This window comes from Salmo salar, chromosome ssa12 (genome assembly GCF_905237065.1).
Source record: "Salmo salar chromosome ssa12, Ssal_v3.1, whole genome shotgun sequence".
In the NCBI taxonomy this organism is placed as follows: Eukaryota; Metazoa; Chordata; class Actinopteri; order Salmoniformes; family Salmonidae; genus Salmo; species Salmo salar.
In genome coordinates, this window is record NC_059453.1 from 27,967,375 (window position 1) to 27,986,827 (window position 19,453).

Below are 19,453 nucleotides of genomic sequence, written 5' to 3' on the forward strand. Positions count from 1 at the left end.
GGGACATGTAAACCAAAAGATAGTTTGTTTTTTCCTAGGATTCGAAGACCATGAAAAAAATTAAATAATAATAAAACTTGCCAGTGACTGTAAAATGACTCGTCAGTGTAGCCTAGTGATGGGTTGTTTGCGAACTAACAGCTCTTTTTTTTAATGGATCTGTTAGGTGAATGGAACCGAATCTCATCGGTAAAAGACTGTGTTTTGGCTCCCTAATTTGCATACTGGTAGGTTACTCCTGCTTTTTTGTCGATTATCTGCAGATAAATTATGAAAACATTCAACGAAGATGTTGAATTCTCACTGCAGGAACAATAAGAAGTGGAGAGAGCCTCATTCTGGTCCAAAATATGATACAGATTGAAGGATACAAAAGTTCAAGTAAATTATACTTATACGCTAGTATGAAAGATATTGATATAGGCCTACTGATTTAATTAAAGTTAATAGGAAACTGCTGCTTTCTGTTTAGCAAAGCCCATGTCTAACACCTGCTTCATTCTTCAATCATACCTGTTGAACTAAGACTGTAAATGTGACTTGAATCTCAAGACAGGTTTAATGTTAAAGAGGTTATCTTACTTAGAAAATAGTTGTGCTCAGGACTAGGCCTAGACAATATCTAAAACTACTAACACACTACATTTCAATCATTTTACTATAAAGTAATGTCTTTCTACTTAATACCACAACAAATTTTACCAAAATGCGAGGAAAAGTCATTCAATTATTCTATAATTTAGGGGTGTATTTTGGATGGAATCAAGGCATTAGAATGTACCAGAGGCCACCAAAATTGAGCTTGTTCTGCCATTTTCACAGAAAACAGAGCTATTACTTCCCCAAAAAATATCACTGCTTCTGAGAATGAACCAGAGAGGTTGTTTGTCTGAATCTGTCCGTCGCTCAATCAGCCCCCCATCAAATTCCTTTCATTTTCTGGAAGCATTAGCCGCCCTACCAAACATTTATACAAGATAATGATCTGCAAGCATGTCAGAGGGGTTCTCGATATTTACCGTCATTACGCGTTATTTCTTACGTTTCTCTGTATTAAAACCTGTTTATCCACTATTTGCTTGTGGTTACTCGTCAACTGGACTGCTCTGCTCTGATTCTCTGCACCTTAGCACACATGCACTCACCCACACAGACATATCACAACGGCTGCTACAAGACTTATTATACTGCTCAATTTATACACTGTGCCCCGCCCAAATGTGTAAATATTGGACTGTAAATTGTGCCTTCCTGTATTATACTTATGCTAAAATGTTTATTCTATTGTATGGAAGCATTAACTTGATGTTTCTATCATCTTGTATTATGTTTTATTGCGGTTGCACTGTCCAGAAGGAACCTGTGTCACGGTTATCGTCGGTGAGGGAGGACCAAAGTGCAGCAGGACTGTGTTTGTTCATTTTGAACATTTATTAAATCAAAATGAACACAAAAACAACAAAACGAACTCACGATATACCGACAGTCTTCTCAGGCTCATACATGCTAGACAAGAAACAATCTCCCACAAATACACAGACAAACACACCCAACTAATATAGGACTTCCAATCAAAGGCAACACCACACAGCTGCCTTCAATTGGAAGTCCACCCCAATTAACTCTACATAGAAACAGACTACCTAGACTAAACCTAGAATTACATAAACATAGATCATAAACCAAAAAACCCGGAAATACTAAATCAAACGCCCTTTTACCAAAACACCACCCGAACCACATAAAACAAATACCCTCTGCCACGTCCTGACCAAACTACAATAACAATTAATCCTTATACTGGCCAGGACGTGACAACCTGCCAGTAAGTGTTTAGTTGGATGATGTATACCATGCGTATCCCATACATACAAGTAATAAAACTAGAAACTACTGATAGTACGGTTATTTGCCTTCGCAAGTGTTTCCCTTATAAGCATTCTCATACTCAGAATGAGTCAGAATACATGCAGTGTTCTGATCTCAGTGATAAAATAGTGGTCCATTGTTTCTGACTGGTCTCCACTGGTCCTTGTACACCAGTGACCCCATGCATCTCTTCCACTCCTCTCTACTCCTCCATCCCCTGCAGCAACAGAAGGTTGACTTACCCCAACAGCGTGGGTGACAACTAGCTAGAGTGATGATGACAAAGGTAACCTGGGTCCAACAGGCTGTGTGTGTGTGTGTGTGTGTGTGTGTGTGTGTGTGTGTGTGTGTCATTAGCACCCAGTTACTAATTTTTACACGTCATATCACCTGAGTTGTGTTAAAGGGGTGGCTCTGCAGTAGTATGCTGTTGCCATTTTAGAAACCCACTAGCTGTGTTTTGTTTAGAGAGACATACACTGAGTGTACAAAACATTATGAACATCCTTTTTGAACACTCAACACCTTGTAGAGTCCATTGGCCCAACGAATTGAGTCTGTCTTGAGGGCAAACCAATGTTACAAAAGGTGTTCCTACTGTTTTGTACAGTCAGTGTATAAGCTAGAAGGTTTGCTGCAGAGACGGGTTGAATTACTTGGTACGGCCCAGTAAGGTCTTTGTAAGATTACAGGCTACTTGACTCTTAGTAGCTTGTTAGTTTCTATTTTGTAGCAACATCAAGGCCTATACCTTCCATTCTTGTCAAGGCCTATACCTTCCATTCTTGTCAATAAAACTTTTCAAAACAGCGCAGGCTAATGTTCCACAGGCTAACAGTCCACACTATATTTAAAGGAAATGGTAAAGCTCACTATACTGTATTCCCTGTACGTCTCACTATCCACATCTGTTAGCTTGACAAGCTTTTCCTGGACTTTGTTTTTTATTTTGCACGATTATCTAGGCTTACTTCCTACCTCTTGTTAATACAAAGTGTTCATGTTCCAAACAAAACGGACTAGCATTCCACATGACAGTCCACAGCAATGATAAAGCTCACTGCTGTTTTTCCCGTCCTCTCAACATTAGCTTGACACCTCTTTCCTGGTCTATGACAGAAGCTTTCTCATTGGACTGTACACGGGGGTGAGGAGAGGTGGAGTGGAGGTTAGGGGGCACATTTCATCTTCATTATTAGACAAGAATTAACTAGGAGAAAATGACCTGTTCCGATTAGAGTCTTGTTAAAAGGGAGGAATGTGAGAATGGAAGGATGAAGGGAGATGGGACTAATGATTCAAATCGTCAGGATGGCTCCTCTTGAGGGTTGTGGGAGAAGGGGTTGGGGGTGCAGGGGTTGGGGGGGGGCAACGGTCACAAATATGAAGAGCTTGTCTATCCTTTGATTAAAAAACACTGGAATTTATTAAATCCTTCTTCTTCCTTCCTTTTTGTTTTGTCTGGTCTATAATTCATTAGTTCCGGAAAGAGAGAAATTATAGGGTCGGTATAAATATTAACGATTGGAAGTATTTTCTTAGAAGATCACTGCAAACTCTCTGGGTGGAGATTAGCATGGCTTAATGGATGTGGCGGATACTGTTGAAGATGACAGAGGCACCAAACAGACATGGCAGTACTAACTTCAAAAACGTATGTTCGTTTTATATTGGCAGTTGACATCAGCATTGCAAGTCCATTGACGTGCCTTTGTAAGTAACGAACTACAAAAATCTCTGAAACTGGAAACACTTATCTCCCTCACTAGCTTTAAGCACCAGCTATCAGAGCAGCTCCCAGATCACTGCACCTGTACATAGCCCATCTATAATTTAGCCCAAACTACTACCTCTTCCCCTACTGTATTTATTTATTTTATTTATTATTTTGCTCCTTTGCACCATATTATTTATATTTTAACTTTGAACTTTCTTCAAATTATAAATCTACCATTCCAGTGTTTTACTTGCTATACTTTATTTACTTTGCCACCATGGCCTTTTTTGCCTTTACCTCCCTTATCTCACATCATTTGCTCACATTGTACATAGTCTTATTTTTGTCTACTGTATCATTGATTGTATGTTGTTTTACTCCATGTGTAACTCTGTGTTTTTGTATGTTGTCGAACTGCTTTGCTTTATCTTGGCCAGGTCGCAATTGTAAATGAGAACTTGTTCTCAACTTGCCTACCTGGTTAAATAAAGGTGAAATAAAAAAAATAAAAAGTGTATCCAACTGCACCGCAATGAGTAGATCAACATTTTCTACTACAAAATGACTTTGAAGTTATACTGACAGATCGTTCGAAATTGAGTCAAGTGGGCTGTTTTATATGAGTTAGGACATTTGTCAGCATTTACAGTGTAAGAAACACCCCACACAGAGTGGCATTTAGAAAGCAGGCAGAAAACTAGAATGTTAACTATGAGATAAGACAAAACAACACTAAAGACGCATAAATGCACCTTACCTTCCTCTTGTTGTTGGGACTGACGTACAAGTAGCTGAGGATTGTTTTCGTCCCCACTTTCTCGTTGAGCTTCTGGTAAGTGGTTCCGTAGTCGGTTGACCTGGAATTTAATCAGAGTGTTTGATGAAGACTTGATGAATTACTTGTTGTAATTAAAAATCTTCTGGAGAATGTTTAGTAGGAGAAAAAAAAAGCATGCACAATTAAGTCCCACCTCCTTGTGGTTCGCTGTTCTACGACGACACGCTCAGATTACAAGGGATAAACAACCATAACCTAGCCAGGGTGTATATGTCTCCAACTATCTGACCAATGTCCAGCTCTTCTTTTAAAAACAGCACAGAATTCAAAACAGCATCACCAGAAACAATAGCAATTGTTCTGGAATAGTTTCTCTGTTATGGTCCAGGAAAAGATTTTAAGTCAAATCATGTCATTTACTCCTTCAGTCCAAACTGTTAGGAGAAAAAGGCACAAAGTGAAAAACTTCACGTAAAGCTGAAAGACTGGCTGCGTAGTCTCAAGTGGACTGTTCTATGGCTGGTCAAAGATGAAGCCATTGAACCATGAGTGAGACTAGCTTTTATGTAAAGTTTTCACGTGGCCTCCTACATTGTCATTCACACAAAGCTTCCTGTTTTAAAAGGAAGTAACAGCAATGTTTGAGTGGATTTTGAAAAGAATACTGAAAAGGCAAAATAATGTGTGAAGTTTTTTGGAGGTCGTGTCTAGGTAGCACAACTCTGTTGTTTCAAAGTCTCACCATATCTGTCTGCATAAAACTACTAACCCAATTTGGATCCCAACAGTTGAGTCAAAGCTAACAGTGGATGAAAGGGGATTGTGCTGAAATATTTAAGCGATGGTCAGAGTACTAATGTGAAATTTGTGTTCCGTCTGGGATGTGACATTCCAGAACGTCTCGAAGTTTGAACAACTTATCTCCCCTGCCAGGTTCATTTTATTCATAGAGAATCGAGGCTCAATCAAGGAGCTATTTCATGTTCAGCTAAAACACACACACACACACACACACACACACACACACACACAAAGCAGGCAAAGCTTAAAAAATACACCATGCATGCATCACCCTTCAATGCTTGTTACTACTACAAACAAAGCAATCACTGACTTCGATAGAGGGTTTTCATTCATCCTGTGCTTATAGAAATGTTAAATCCTGATTTTGGAAACTCAAATGAAATGGAAGCGTTACAACTTTGAAGTTGTTTTTTTTGTAGTGAAGTTGACAAAGAACAAACAGAAACACACAAATAGCCCAGCCCCATGACACCAGCCTGGTGACTTTCATTTTCCCTTTTTCAGATTTATTATGGGATGGTTTCCATGTCGATTAAATATGGGCGAACTCCTGAATACCAGCGGTAGCATCTATCAACGGGTGGATCCATCGACACTTTGGACCACAGGACAATGACATCATCTGGCTATTGATCTGCTCCTCATAGAACCCCATCATATGGCTGCTGTGATTTAAGGCCCAATGACTTGCTTTTAGTGGTGCAGCAACTCTCGACATGAACCAATGAAACCAATACTATCGGCCACCCCCCCTCACATCATATACCTAGCTGTTTTAGCTGAGGGTTCAATTTCAAGCCCTTTTATTCATACCGGACTAGCGTGATACTGCCTTGTTGAGTTCTTTTCAAGGACAACAACTTTATTTTGGGAGGAGACTTAGAGCACCCCCAGTACACACCCAATTAGATTTCCCCCATATATCTACTGTACTATGACAGCAGCAGCAGCCCGAAGCCCTGTTGTCTTCCCTATTGGAGTTTGATTAATCAATGAGTGGGGGGTATCTGGAGATGGTTAGCTAGAGGTCGCTAATCGCATTAGCGGGGTGCAACGTAAACAATAAACAGCTTGAAACGTCCAACGGATGGCAGCTTTGCTGAGTATTCCAAATTAATTCATGACTGCCTCGGTGCACTCCGATAGCATTTCTCTCTCCACTCCGCTTTGAGAGCAGCAGGTTGGGCTTGTACCCCCTCCCATTTCTGCCCCAGGTTTGATGGCTGTCTTCCATTCTTAAACTACCAGCGTCTCCGTCTCTCCCTCATGAAGTGAGGGAACAGTCAATGTTAGACGCACCATTAACAGGGTAAGGAGGTGTCACGCCCGTTCACGTTTGAGCCATCCACAACTTAAGCCACTAAAGGCTAGTGGTTAGGACTTAAGTGGAGACAGTCATTTAACGCTACATTTACCACTGCTGTGGTTGGGAGATAGGCCTTGGGGTGACCCATGGATCTGTTGTGGACAAGGCCGCTGAAATCACTGGAAAGTCCTGAGGGCCATTTTCTGTTTTCCTCTTTCTCATATGAGGGCCGCAATGTTCCAGCAGCCCCGCACCGCTGAGATTTGTACAGATTTGACAGGCCTCCTGTTACAAAGTCTCTTAAATGCCAAAACCGCATTCTATCAACTTTAATGAATGCCAAGTGGAACAAATGTAAGAGCATTCAATTTGTCCCTCTTTCTACGAAAGCCTGGGGTAAAATAAGGCGAGACGTCATAAAACATGTTCCACTGAAAGGAGTCTATAGAAGAACAACTAAAATCCTCTAACCGCGGAGTTCCCAATGGACAGTCAAACACATTCTATTTTCAGCCAAGTCTCAAACATACTTGTACGTCACAAATAACCTATTGGGCACCGAATCTCAAGGTAGCAAGAACACAACCTGTAGACCTACAAATACAAGATATTACAACTATAGCCAAGGGAGTGGATTATGTTTGAATTCAGTTTTCAGTAATGCGGAGTAGCCCCTTGAGCTGAAAGTGCAATGAGACTCGCTTGAGCTGCACTCAAGGCCAGTCAAAGTAAGTGCACTTGGACAACACTGGAGAGCACATTGGCTGTCTGAGTAGCTGTGACTCATATTCACACTAATGCCTGTTTGCTTTGGGCTGAGTTAAACATCTGGTCGGTCGGCTGGAAGGTTCTGGCGACAGGTGTACGTTTTTCTGGCGAAAAGTCTCCTCAATGAGGAGGGGGCAAGTTGCACCGTTTAAATATTCAAGGTGATTTCGTGTAAGCCTTTGATTTGTCAACCTCTTATGGTGATGCACTTATGTATTTACAATGTGGTATACAAAGGAGACAGAACATGAAACAACCTTGTTGCTGCTAAAATCCGATATACAGGCAGTCACTGAAGACTTTACACAGAAATGTACACAGAAGACTTGCAATGACAAAGTATGATGTGCTTACCTCCACAATGAGCTCTCTGTGACACTGTTCAGGTTGAAGTCAAACAGCTTGGTCAGCATGAGAATCACCTGCAAGACATGAAGAGAATTCCTTATTAATACACTAATACAGAGCCTACAAAAAAATGCACGTTTCAACACACAATTCATCTTAAACATAAGTGTAATCACATTTCACATAGCATTTCAAAACATTTGATGATTCGTCCTGAATTACATTGTCAGCAGTCAAGGAGATCGTGTTTCTTCTACAGTATGCGAAATCCAAGGAAATTATCTGTTATTGGAGTTACAAGCCACAGGTCATCAACAATTTTTACATCCCCAAAAGGTTGCTGAATCAAATCCCCGAGCTGACAAGGTACAAATTAGTCATTCTGCCCCTGAGCAAGGCGGTTAACCCACTGTTCCCCGGGCACCGATGACGTGGATGTTAAGACAGCCCCCTGCACCTCTCTGATTCAGCGGGGTTGGGTTAAATGCGGACGACATATTTCCGTTGAATGCATTCAGTTGTACAACTGACTAGGCAACCCCTTTCCTTTCCCATGTTCAAGTGGTGTCCCTTTATTTCATGATCACTTGTGTAATACAAGATGCTTCTTCCATACTTTCTAAAATCACCCATCACATCCTTTCAAAGTAGAAAACAGAAGGGACAGACAGGAAGATATTAAATGTTGGATATGTAACCTCTGTAGCGACACATGAAAATGGACTGAAAAGGCATAGTTCTGTCTTTGGGAAACTCACGGTCTACCTGATAGAGAACACATTACACAAATGTGTCCTCCAGCTAGCTTGTTCAGGGGATCTGACTACTGACTAGCAAGCTCAGCTGAACTGTCAGCGAAAATAACTAAAAGATACATCAGACGAACAGCGTGTGACGACTAATTATTAAGAGCTCATTACTTAATCATATCCTATTCAATCTAAACGCGGCACTGTAAATATTCTTTATAACTGTAACACCCTTAAAGTGCATGGGATTTAGAAGGAAAATCTGGGTCGAGCCAAGTCTTCAGGGAAAATGAAAAAACAGATAAATTGCATTCTGCCCGAAGCAGAATGAGAACTACAGAAGCACGGGAACGACAGTAGCACGGAAACGACAGAAGCACGGAAACGACAGAAGCACGGAAACGACAGAAGCACGGAAACGACAGAAGCACGGAAACGACAGAAGCACGGAAACGACAGAAGCACGGAAACGACAGAAGCACGGAAACGACAGAAGCACGGAAACGACAGAAGCACGGAAACGACAGAAGCACGGAAACGACAGAAGCACGGAAACGACAGAAGCACGGAAACTACAGAAGCACAGAACTACAGAAGCACAAAACTACAGAAGCACAGAACTACAGAAGCACTCGCAATCTATTTACTTTATGACTAGAGGTATATTTCAAATTCATTGCAATTTGTGGCGGTGGAGCTATTCACCAAGCACATCTGTAGTTTACCAGTCTACTTTAACATGGTACTACAGACCCCTGACATGTCACGCAATGTTTGCTGTCTGTCTGTTAGCATGTTGCAAACTGTGTGGAATCGCCTGGAGTATGACGTCATGGGTTTGACAGTTTCGGGATTGTTCAAATGCTGTGGATGTCATACAACACGCAGAGGTCAGTAACAACATGTCTTCTTTATCAGCCTCATGTCATCCAGATGAGCTTAGCATCATCTACATAGCTTATTTTTCTCCCTACAAAAACCCATAGGCGGTCTGAAACGTCTAAGAGGAACTGCACTGTATGCATATTCAGGGGGGAGAAAAAGTCCATAGTGTACAGCAAAAACCGGAGCCTATAAACAATTTGTACATGCCGTCTCCAAGACCGGCTACACAATGTTCCTTGGCTGCACGCTGCGTCATGGCAATATCCAACTGTTTCCCTGTCCCTCGGATACCTTCGAGTCTACCTCCCGCTGCATGTTGTGGAGGCAGGCGTGGCGGAGGAGGAGTCACCGTGGGAGTTGTGTGACTTTGTGAAGTGTGTTCCGCCAGCGTGGGGGCCCCGCGAGTGAGTTACAACGCCAGAACAGATGCACCTCTGCAGTGGGGAATTACACTGTGAGGCAGGCCCCTTTGATCACCCTGTATTATGTATGATGGAACATCTGCGGCCTCGGAACGCACTGAACCGATACACACACACACACACGGCTGCTTTGGGTCGACCTGTGGAGGAGTTTAGGTTAGAGAGAAGAACCCATCAACACAAAACTCGTTTAAATTAAGAGCTTGTTCACAATGTAGCCCGGTGTCTCCTCTAAGCGTCTGAGTGGTAGATACTACGGTGAGGAGAGAATTACCCCAGGGGACGAATAACCTTACATGTGCAGATGAGACCAATGCATGCTAATGACCCAGTCCATTTTGCTGGCCAGCTGGAGGGAGAATTCACACACAGGCACGTACACACGTGCACAAAGGCGCACACACACACCCACACACAACCACCTCCACAAGGCTTCTCTCTCTCTAGCTCTGTCCCTCCTTGCTCTCTCCTAAATTCTACCAAACCTCTAAATTCAGTTTTTCTATATCTGTTTGACAGAGCAGTTGCCCTTGTGCCAATGTATCTCTGTACTCCATGCCTATTCCTCCACCTGTTTCTGTGTACTAGAGCCAGGTTCTCTATCACCTCGCCCTCGCTCAAACAACCAATAACCTGGACAGATAAAGTCCTTTAAAAGCAAAGTAAGCAGAGCTGTAGAAGCGGAGCAGGCCAGGCGGGGCTGGCTGTGTAGCTGGCATCATTAGCTGAAGGACAGTGTGCATGCGGACCCTTCTGTCTGCCACATATGGAGCCTAATGTGGGTGGCCATCAGCGTGCGTCCGTGTCAGATGGTCTCCCCGCTGGAAAGTGCATATGCTACATTACCGAGCTTGCCAATTAGGCCCGTGGGTAGACTCCTACTGTAAATATTACCTTGCCGAGCAATAGAAGGAAAAGACAGACTTTTAAAAATGAAGATATCTGAGAGGGACTAACGATGGGGAGAGAGTTGTGTGAGGGAGAGAAAAAGAACAACAAGAAGGTCATTCTACCAGAAGCGGTTAGGAGTTGTTTGAAGGAGAGAAGATGGAGGACTGTGACTTTCATTAGCTTGGAAGGTGTTTGGGTTTACGTGGCTGTGGCAGGTTGAGGCGGCAGCTCTGTTTATGGATGCATTATGCTGAAAACCCCACATTGAAGTAAATCATTGGGCTTCAGAAAATGTTCGAGGTGGTGGGCCTGGTGAGGTTTGTATTAAGATAAGTGTCCCCTTTCGAATAAGTAAAACTTTCAAAGTGCATTGAAGGCCAGTTGGAGGGAGTTTGCAAATGTTATGCTAAGACTCTGGCTGGCAGAATTTTAGGGGGTATTAGAAATGCAGAGAGGTTTGAGCTCAGGGTGCGGATCAATAACAGCTGTGTTTCTGCAAAGACTTAAGTGCTTAGAGTTTCTCTTTCACACACAAACACACACATAAATACACACACACACAGAAAAACGCACACACACTGGGTGCCTTTGTTGCCAGAAAACGGCTCGTTGTGTTTCCCGCTATCTGGTGATTGTCCTTGACAAGGGGAGAAAAAAAGAGAGCCCAGAACTGTAAACAAATAGAAAACATAGGGATCCTAGCCACAGCTTTGTCTGACTGTGAAACTCCCAGAAATGAGACATGTTAAGCACACAATTCAGGGCATTCATATAAAACAATTTTTTTCCTGAAATCCCCTTTTTATTCTGTATTTCTTTCACTAAATTGTAATCACGAGAGAGAGAGTTGTCATGTTTTTTTCTGACTGCATGCTAAAGTACAATCTCGTATTCCTCACTCTCGTTAATGTTTCAGGTATCGTCTCAGATATTCAGATACTGTAGTAGGTGGATGCACTCTGGAGTCTTGAGTGTTCAAGATGCAATTTCGTAACCATGTAGTAAACACCGCTCGCACTCAATGCTTCTCCGTGTTTTTCATCTATAAGGAATGCATTACACCTCATATCTATTATAGTCTTGAGAAAAAACAAGTCAAATATATAAATATCATATCTAAACATGATTCATCTTCCTAGATGTTCAAAAACCTGAATCTGTCAAACTCCGGAGGGATCATCGTGACAACATGCCTTCTCTCTGTAGGATTAGCTGTTGTCGTTTCATATTTTGGAAATATTTCACAATCCATGCCAATCCCAGATATGAAAGTAAAATGTAGCTGCGAAACCTTGATTTTCAAGTCAACTGTCAAATTCTTGGATATCCCACCAAAAATTTGTCTCCATTGAGGTTCAAAATGTGTCATTTGAGAGCAATGTCCCAGGGTAGGAAATGTTAGTATAAATACCAAACATTTATAGTAATGTTCTGGGTTTTGGGATGCCTATTTCTGGGGCCTAATTAGCCAGTCTTGTGTTAAAAATGTTTTTTTCTTTTTTTTTTTCTTCTGACAATATTACCCAGAAACCACAGTGATATCGTTTTCTGTATACTTTAAGACCAACATTTTCAGTGTTGTAAACCCACTTGTTGACATACCCAAAGGGTTTTAGTCAAAATGCATGGCTGGAAATTGTATGTTGATATGTATACTGCTCAAAAAAATAAAGGGAACACTTAAACAACACAATGTAACTCCAAGTCAATCACACTTCTGTGAAATCAAACTGTCTACTTAGGAAGCAACACTGATTGACAATACATTTCACATGCTGTTGTGCAAATGGAATAGACAACAGGTGGAAATTATAGGCAATAAGCAAGACAACCCCAGCAGGTGGTGACCACAGACCACTTCTCAGTTCCTATGCTTCCTGGCTGATGTTTTGGTCACTTTTGAATGCTGGCGGTGCTTTCACTCTAGTGGTAGCATGAAACGGAGTCTACAACCCACACAAGTGGCTCAGGTAGTGCAGCTCATCCAGGATGGCACATCAATGCGAGCTGTGGCAAGAAGGTTTGCTGTGTCTGTCAGTGTAGTGTCCAGAGCATGGAGGCGCTACCAGGAGACAGGCCAGTACATCAGGAGACATGGAGGAGGCCGTAGGAGGGCAACAACCCAGCAGCAGGACCGCTACCTCCGCCTTTGTGCAAGGAGGAGCAGGAGGAGCACTGCCAGAGCCCTGCAAAATGACCTCCAGCAGGCCACAAATGTGCATGTGTCTGCTCAAACGGTCAGAAACAGACTCCATGAGGGTGGTATGAGGGCCCGACGTCTACAGGTGGGGGTTGTGCTTACAGCCCAACACCGTGCAGGACGTTTGGCATTTGCCAGAGAACACCAAGATTGGCAAATTCGCCACTGGCGCCCGGTGTTCTTCACAGATGAAAGCAGGTTAACACTGAGCACGTGACAGACGTGACAGAGTCTGGAGACGCCGTGGAGAACGTTCTGCTGCCTGCAACATCCTCCAGCATGACCGGTTTGGCGGTGGGTCAGTCATGGTGGGGTGGCATTTCTTTGGGGGGGCCGCACAGCCCTCCATGTGCTCGCCAGAGGTAGCCTGACTGCCATTAGGTACCGAGATGAGATCCTCAGACCCCTTGTGAGACCATATGCTGGTGCGGTTGGCCCTGGGTTCCTCCTAATGCAAGACAATGCTAGACCTCATGTGGCTGGAGTGTGTCAGCAGTTCCTGCAAGAGGAAGGCATTGATGCAACTTCCTACGTCGTCCATAGGGTCTCAGAGCCCGGGAAAACGTTGAACGATATCGAGGCAGGCTCTGGCTGAAACACTTTATCGCTTTTGGCAAGTGGCCACTCAGAGTACTATGGGCTTAGGCGCGTGCCCGCTTCGACCGAATGCTTTGTTTTCCTTTGTCTGTTTATCTAAACGCAGATTCCCGGTCGGAATATTATCGCTTTTTTATGAGAAAAATGGCATAAAATTTGATTTTAAACAGCGGTTGACATGCTTCGAAGTACGGTAATGGAATATTTAGAATTATTTTGTCACGAATTGCGCCATGCTCGTCACCCTTATTTAGCCTTTAGGATAGTGTCTAGAACGCACGAACAAAACGCCGCTGTTTGGATATAACAATGGATTATTTTGGACCAAACCAACATTTGTTATTGAAGTAGAAGTCCTGGGAGTGCATTCTGACGAAGACAACAAAGGTAAGAACATTTTTCTTATAGTAAATCTGACTTTGATGAGTGCTAAACCTGCTGGGTGTCGAAATAGCTAGCCCTGTGATGCCGGGCTATCTACTCAGAATATTGCAAAATGTGCTTTCACCGAAAAGCTATTTTAAAAATCGGACATATCGAGTGCATAGAGGAGTTCTGTATCTATAATTCTTAAAATAATTGTTATGCTTTTTGTGAACGTTTATCGTGAGTAATTTAGTAAATTCACCGGCAGTGTTCGGTGGGAATGCTAGTCACATGCTAGTCACATGCTAATGTAAAAAGCTGGTTTTTGATATATGAACTTGATTGAACAAAACATGCATGTATTGTATAACATAATGTCCTAGGGTTGTCATCTGATGAAGATCAAAGGTTAGTGCTACATTTAGCTGTGGTTTGGGTTTATGTGACATTATATGCTAGCTTGAAAAATGGGTGTCTGATTATGTCAGCAGAGTACCGAGCCAGAAATAATCTAATGTTTTGCTTTCGTTGTAAAGCCTTTTTGAAATCGGACAGTGTGGTTAGATTAACGAGAGTCTTATCTTTAAAATGGTGTAAAATAGTCACATTTTTTAAAAATTGAAGTAATAGCATATCTAAGGATTTGAATAACGCGCCACAGGATTCAACTGGCTGTTGAGTAGCCCATAGAGGTTAAGGACATTACATCAAAGTTGGATCAGCCTGTAGTGTGGTTTTCCACTTTAATTTTGAGTGCGACTCCAAATCCAGACCTCCATGGGTTGATAAATTGGATTTCCATTGATTATTTTTGTGTGATTTTGTTGTCAGCACATTCAACTATGTAAAGAAAAAAGTATTTAATAAAATTATTTATTTCATTCAGATCTAGGATGTGTTGTTTAAGTGTTCCCTTTATTTTTTTTGAGCAGTGTATATTCCAGGTTGGATACTATGTTAATAAGATGTTATATTGTACTGATGTACTTAGTAGGTATCTGCCATGCTTGTATGTGCTTAGTCCCATCAGCAGAAGAACAGAAACAAAAAGACACCATGGTGGGAAGACAACTCTGAAGTTACTAATACACATCCAAGGTGAAAATGCAGATTTTCAATGCTGTAGTTTGACTCTGCCACCTACAATGCTAATGACCTGATTAGATGGCAGGATTCACTTTCTTCACAGTGAGCTACTGTGTGTGTGTGTGTGTGTGTGTGTGTGTGTGTGTGTGTGTGTGTGTGTGTGTGTGTGTGTGTGTGTGTGTGTGTGTGTTGTGTGTATGTATGTATGTATGTATGTATGTATATATATATATATATATATATATATTTTACACACACATACACATATATACATACACATACACACAGTGAGGGAAAGAAGTATTTGATCCCCTGCTGATTTTGTACGTTTGCCCACTGACAAAGAAATGATCAGTCTATAATTTTAATGGTAGGTTTATTTGAACAGTGAGAGACAGAATAACAACAAAACAGTCCAGAAAAACGCATGTCAAAAATGTTATAAATTGATTTGCATTTTAATGAGAGAAATAAGTATTTGACCCCCTCTCAATCAGAAAGATTTCTGGCTCCCAGGTGTCTTTTATACAGGTAACAAGCTGAGATTAGGAGCACACTCTTAAAGGGAGTGCTCCTAATCTCAGCTTGTTACCTGTATAAAAGACACCTGTCCACATCAATCAATCAGATTCCAAACTCTCCACCATGGCCAAGACCAAAGAGCTCTCCAAAGATGTCAGGGACAAGATTGTAGACCTACACAAGGCTGGAATGGGCTACAAGACCATCGCCAAGCAGCTTGGTGAGAAGGTGACAACAGTTGGTGCGATTATTCGCAAATGGAAGAAACACAAAAAGAACTGTCAATCTCCCTCGGCCTGGGGCTCCATGCAAGACCTCACCTCGTGGAGTTGCAATGATCATGACAACGGTGAGGAATCAGCCCAGAACTACACGGGAGGATCTTGTCAATGATCTCAAGGCAGCTGGGAGCATAGTCACCAAGAAAACAATTGGTAACACACTACGCCGTGAAGGACTGAAATCCTGCCACTGCCCGCAAGGTCCCCCTGCTCAAGAAAGCACATATATATGCCCGTCTGAAGTTTACCAATGAGCATCTGAATGATTCAGAGGACAACTGGGTGAAAGTGTTGTGGTCAGATGAGACCAAAATGGAGCTCTTTGGCATCAACTCAACTCGCCGTGTTCGGAGGAGGAGGAATGCTGCCTATGACCCCAAGAACAACATCCCAACCGTCAAACATGGAGGTGGAAACATTATGCTTTGGGGGTGTTTTTCTGCTAAGGGGACAGGACAACTTCACCGCATGAAAGGGACGATGGACGGGGCCATGTACTGTCAAATCTTGGGTGAGAACCTCCTTCCCTCAGCCAGGGCATTGAAAATGGGTTGTGGATGGGTATCCCAGCATGACAATGACCCAAAACACACGGCCAAGGCAACAAAGGAGTGGTTCAAGAAGAAGCACATTAAGGTCCTGGAGTGGCCTAGCCAGTCTCCAGACCTTAATCCCATAGAAAATCTGTGGAGGGAGCTGAAGGTTCGAGTTGCCAAACGTCAGCCTCGAAACCTTAATGACTTGGAGAAGATCTGCAAAGAGGAGTGGGACAAAATCCCTCCTGAGATGTAGTTGGCCACCAGGTTTGCACACAAGAAACATCTGACCTCTGATTGCCAAGAAGGGTTTTGCCACCAAGTACTAAGTCATGTTTTGCAGAGCGGTCAAATACTTATTTCCCTCATTAAAATGCAAATCATTTTATAACATTTTTGACATGTGTTTTTCTGGATTTTTTGGTTGTTATTCTGTCTCTCACTGTTCAAATAAACCTACCATTAAAATTATAGACTGATAATTTCTTTGTCAGTGGGCAAATGTACAAAATCAGCAGGGGATCAAATACTTTTTTCCCCTCACTGTATGTATGTATGTATGTATGTATGTATGTATGTATGTATGTATATATATATATATATATATATATATATATATATAAACTACTGGGCTCCCCGACTTCATTTAAATTGAACACTGTTGAATTTACTTTTATACAGTACCAGTCGAAATCAGCAATTAACTAACTGCACCTCAGATTACAGCCCGTTCAGAGGAGACTGCGTGAATCAGGCTTTCATGGTCGAATTGCTGAAACCACCGCTAAAGGACACCAATAAGAGACTTGCTTGGGCCAAGAAACACGAGCAATGGACATTAGACCGGTGGAAATCTGTCTTTTGGTCTGGTTAATCCAAATTTGAGATGTTTGGTTCCAACTGCCATTCCTTTGCAAGACCCAGAGTAGGTGAACGGATGATCTCTGCATGTGTGGTTCCCACCGTGAAGCATGGAGGAGGTGTGATGGTGCTTTGCTGGTGACACTGATTTATTTAGAATATAAAGCACACTTAACCAGCATGGCTACCACAGCATTCTGCAGCGATATGCCATCCCATCTGGTCTGCGCTTATTGGTACTATCATTTGTTTTTCAACAGGACAATGACCCAAAATACACCTCCAGGCTGTGGAAGGGCTATTTGACCAAGAAGGAGAGTGATGAAGTGCTGCATCAGATGACCTGGTCTCCACAATCACCCAACCTCAACCCAATTGAGATGGTTTGGGATGAGTTGGACCGCAGAGTGAAGGAAAAGCAGCCAACAAGTGCTCAGCATATGTGGGAACTCCTTCAAGACTGTTGGAAAAGCATTCCAGGTGATTACCTCATGAAGTTGGTTGAGAATGCCAAGAGTGTGCAAAGCTGTCATCAAGGCAAAGGGTGGCTACTTTTTTGGTTACTACACAATTCCATATGTGTTATTTCATAGTTTTGATGTCTTCACTATTATTCTACAATGTTGAAAAAAGTAAAAATAAAGAAAAAACCTTGAACAAGTAGGTGTCCAAACTTTTGACTGGTACTGTATACCTCCATGAATTATGCATATAGACTGCAGAGATTGTGAACAATCTATTGTTTTTGGGGTTTGAGTGTGTGTGTGTGTGTGTGTGTGTGTGTGTGTGTGTGTGTGTGTGTGTGTGTGTGCGCGCGAGTGCAAATGAGCGTGTGTGTGTGTGTATGTGCGCACGTGGGTCTTCAAATGAATGATGTGTCTGAAAATGTTGAGTTGGGTAATAAATCATTGTTTAGTACTTTGCCATAAGGGGAAGATAACACTTGACACAATTATTGAAATTGAATTCATGGACACTCTCGCTCTAGACAAAAGATAACAGGACTATTCACATTATCCCAAGTAGGTAAGGTTCCTGCCTGCGTAGAATGAAAAGCCAGAGCTCCAACAATTGAGTTTTAACTTCCAAAGTAGGTTACAATCCACCCACTGGTTAAATATAGTACATCACTTCCGTGCCGCGAGAGAGGAATGTGGTTGCTCACTCCTGATCATTTGACAAATAAAACTGAATATATGAATGTTAATCCAATGAACCCGTTCACATATCCCCGGGGAATATTGCAATAACCCATAAAACCTTGAACTGTCAACGTGGAAAATCGAGTTTTATGTTAGCGGTGACAGAAAGGTGTAGATATGAAAGCACTATGAAACTCAGACACTCTCAAAGTTTCTAGTGGTATTGAATGGGAATGACAAGTCTGTGGGTATATGATTTTCAATGATTTGAATATCAAGTTTTATGTTAGCAGTGACAGAAAGGTGCGGATATGAAAGCACTACACAACACATACATACTCAAAGTTGAGACTGGATGCAAAACCGAGTCTATGAGTAAAATGCTGTGGCTGACTTGGATTTTGGTACTAGACTACAGAGGCCCAAGAGGCTAGTCTAGCGGCTGTTTTCCCCCTGTGTTAACAACACAACCTACATGAGATTATTAACTACAGTCGCTACACTACTAGACACATGGAGCGTGACAAATAAAGCTAAAAAGAATCTCGCTCATTGCAGATTAATTATTCAGATGGTCATCCTCAGAAGTAGCATCAGCTCACTAATGGGATGATAAAAGGTATTTACAAAGCTACATCCATCCATCCCGCAAAGGCAATCTCTTCCCCCTCTCTCTATCTGAGGGAAAATAATCAGTCCACTTTTTCTCATTGATTTCACTTGATTTGCCTCCAGTTTGGGGCTGGGTAGTTTAAGTAGTAGGGGCCGAAGGCAGATGAACACTCCCTCCAGGCTTTGCTGCCAGAGCGAGAGAGCGAGCGAGAAGTAGGAAGAGGGAGAGAAAAGAAGGGAGAAGAGAGAGAGCGAAGGAGGAAGAGGGAGAGAGCAAGAGAGAGAGAGAGGGGGGAGAGAGATGGTGGTAGTAGCTAACAAGCTCTTCTCTGTCAATCTCTCGCTTTGTTCCCATTATTCAGAATCAAAGACTCCTGATTCCCAGCATTTGCATGTGATTAAAGGTGATTAGCAGTACAGCTCCACAGTCTAAACCAACACTTCCCTCCCTTGGATTCATCACGGCCCACCTACTGCTACTGTTGCAATCACCACCGCCATGACAGACCACCTTTTTGTTGTTGTTCAGCTCTGTTGTGTAACCATTGTGTGAGGCACCTCAATATCTACATCATTCACGTGCTTAATTTGCGTCAAATAAAACACGTTGGAAAAAAGACAAACCAAAGTAGATATTACGTTGAGGGATAAAAACGATACAAATTAGAAACAAGCTTTTCAAGTGGCTGAGTTTGACGCGGTGGCTAAAGAGA

General features: G+C 42.3%; 1 protein-coding gene across 2 annotated transcripts in view; it reads right to left on the reverse strand.

The window, feature by feature from the left end:
- LOC106564712 (VPS10 domain-containing receptor SorCS1) overlaps nucleotides 1–19,453 on the reverse strand; it is a 157,557-nt gene that overhangs the window by 68,557 nt on the left and 69,547 nt on the right. For both annotated transcript variants that reach the window (XR_006757943.1, XM_045691193.1), the window contains exons 2-3: nucleotides 7,597–7,664; nucleotides 4,344–4,443 (exon numbers count right to left, since the gene is read on the reverse strand). Coding sequence is in view for 1 of the 2 variants with exons in the window: in XM_045691193.1 (XP_045547149.1) it covers nucleotides 4,344–4,443; nucleotides 7,597–7,664 (168 nt within the window). In the remaining variant the exon portion in view is untranslated. The remainder of the gene's footprint in view (nucleotides 1–4,343; nucleotides 4,444–7,596; nucleotides 7,665–19,453) is intronic.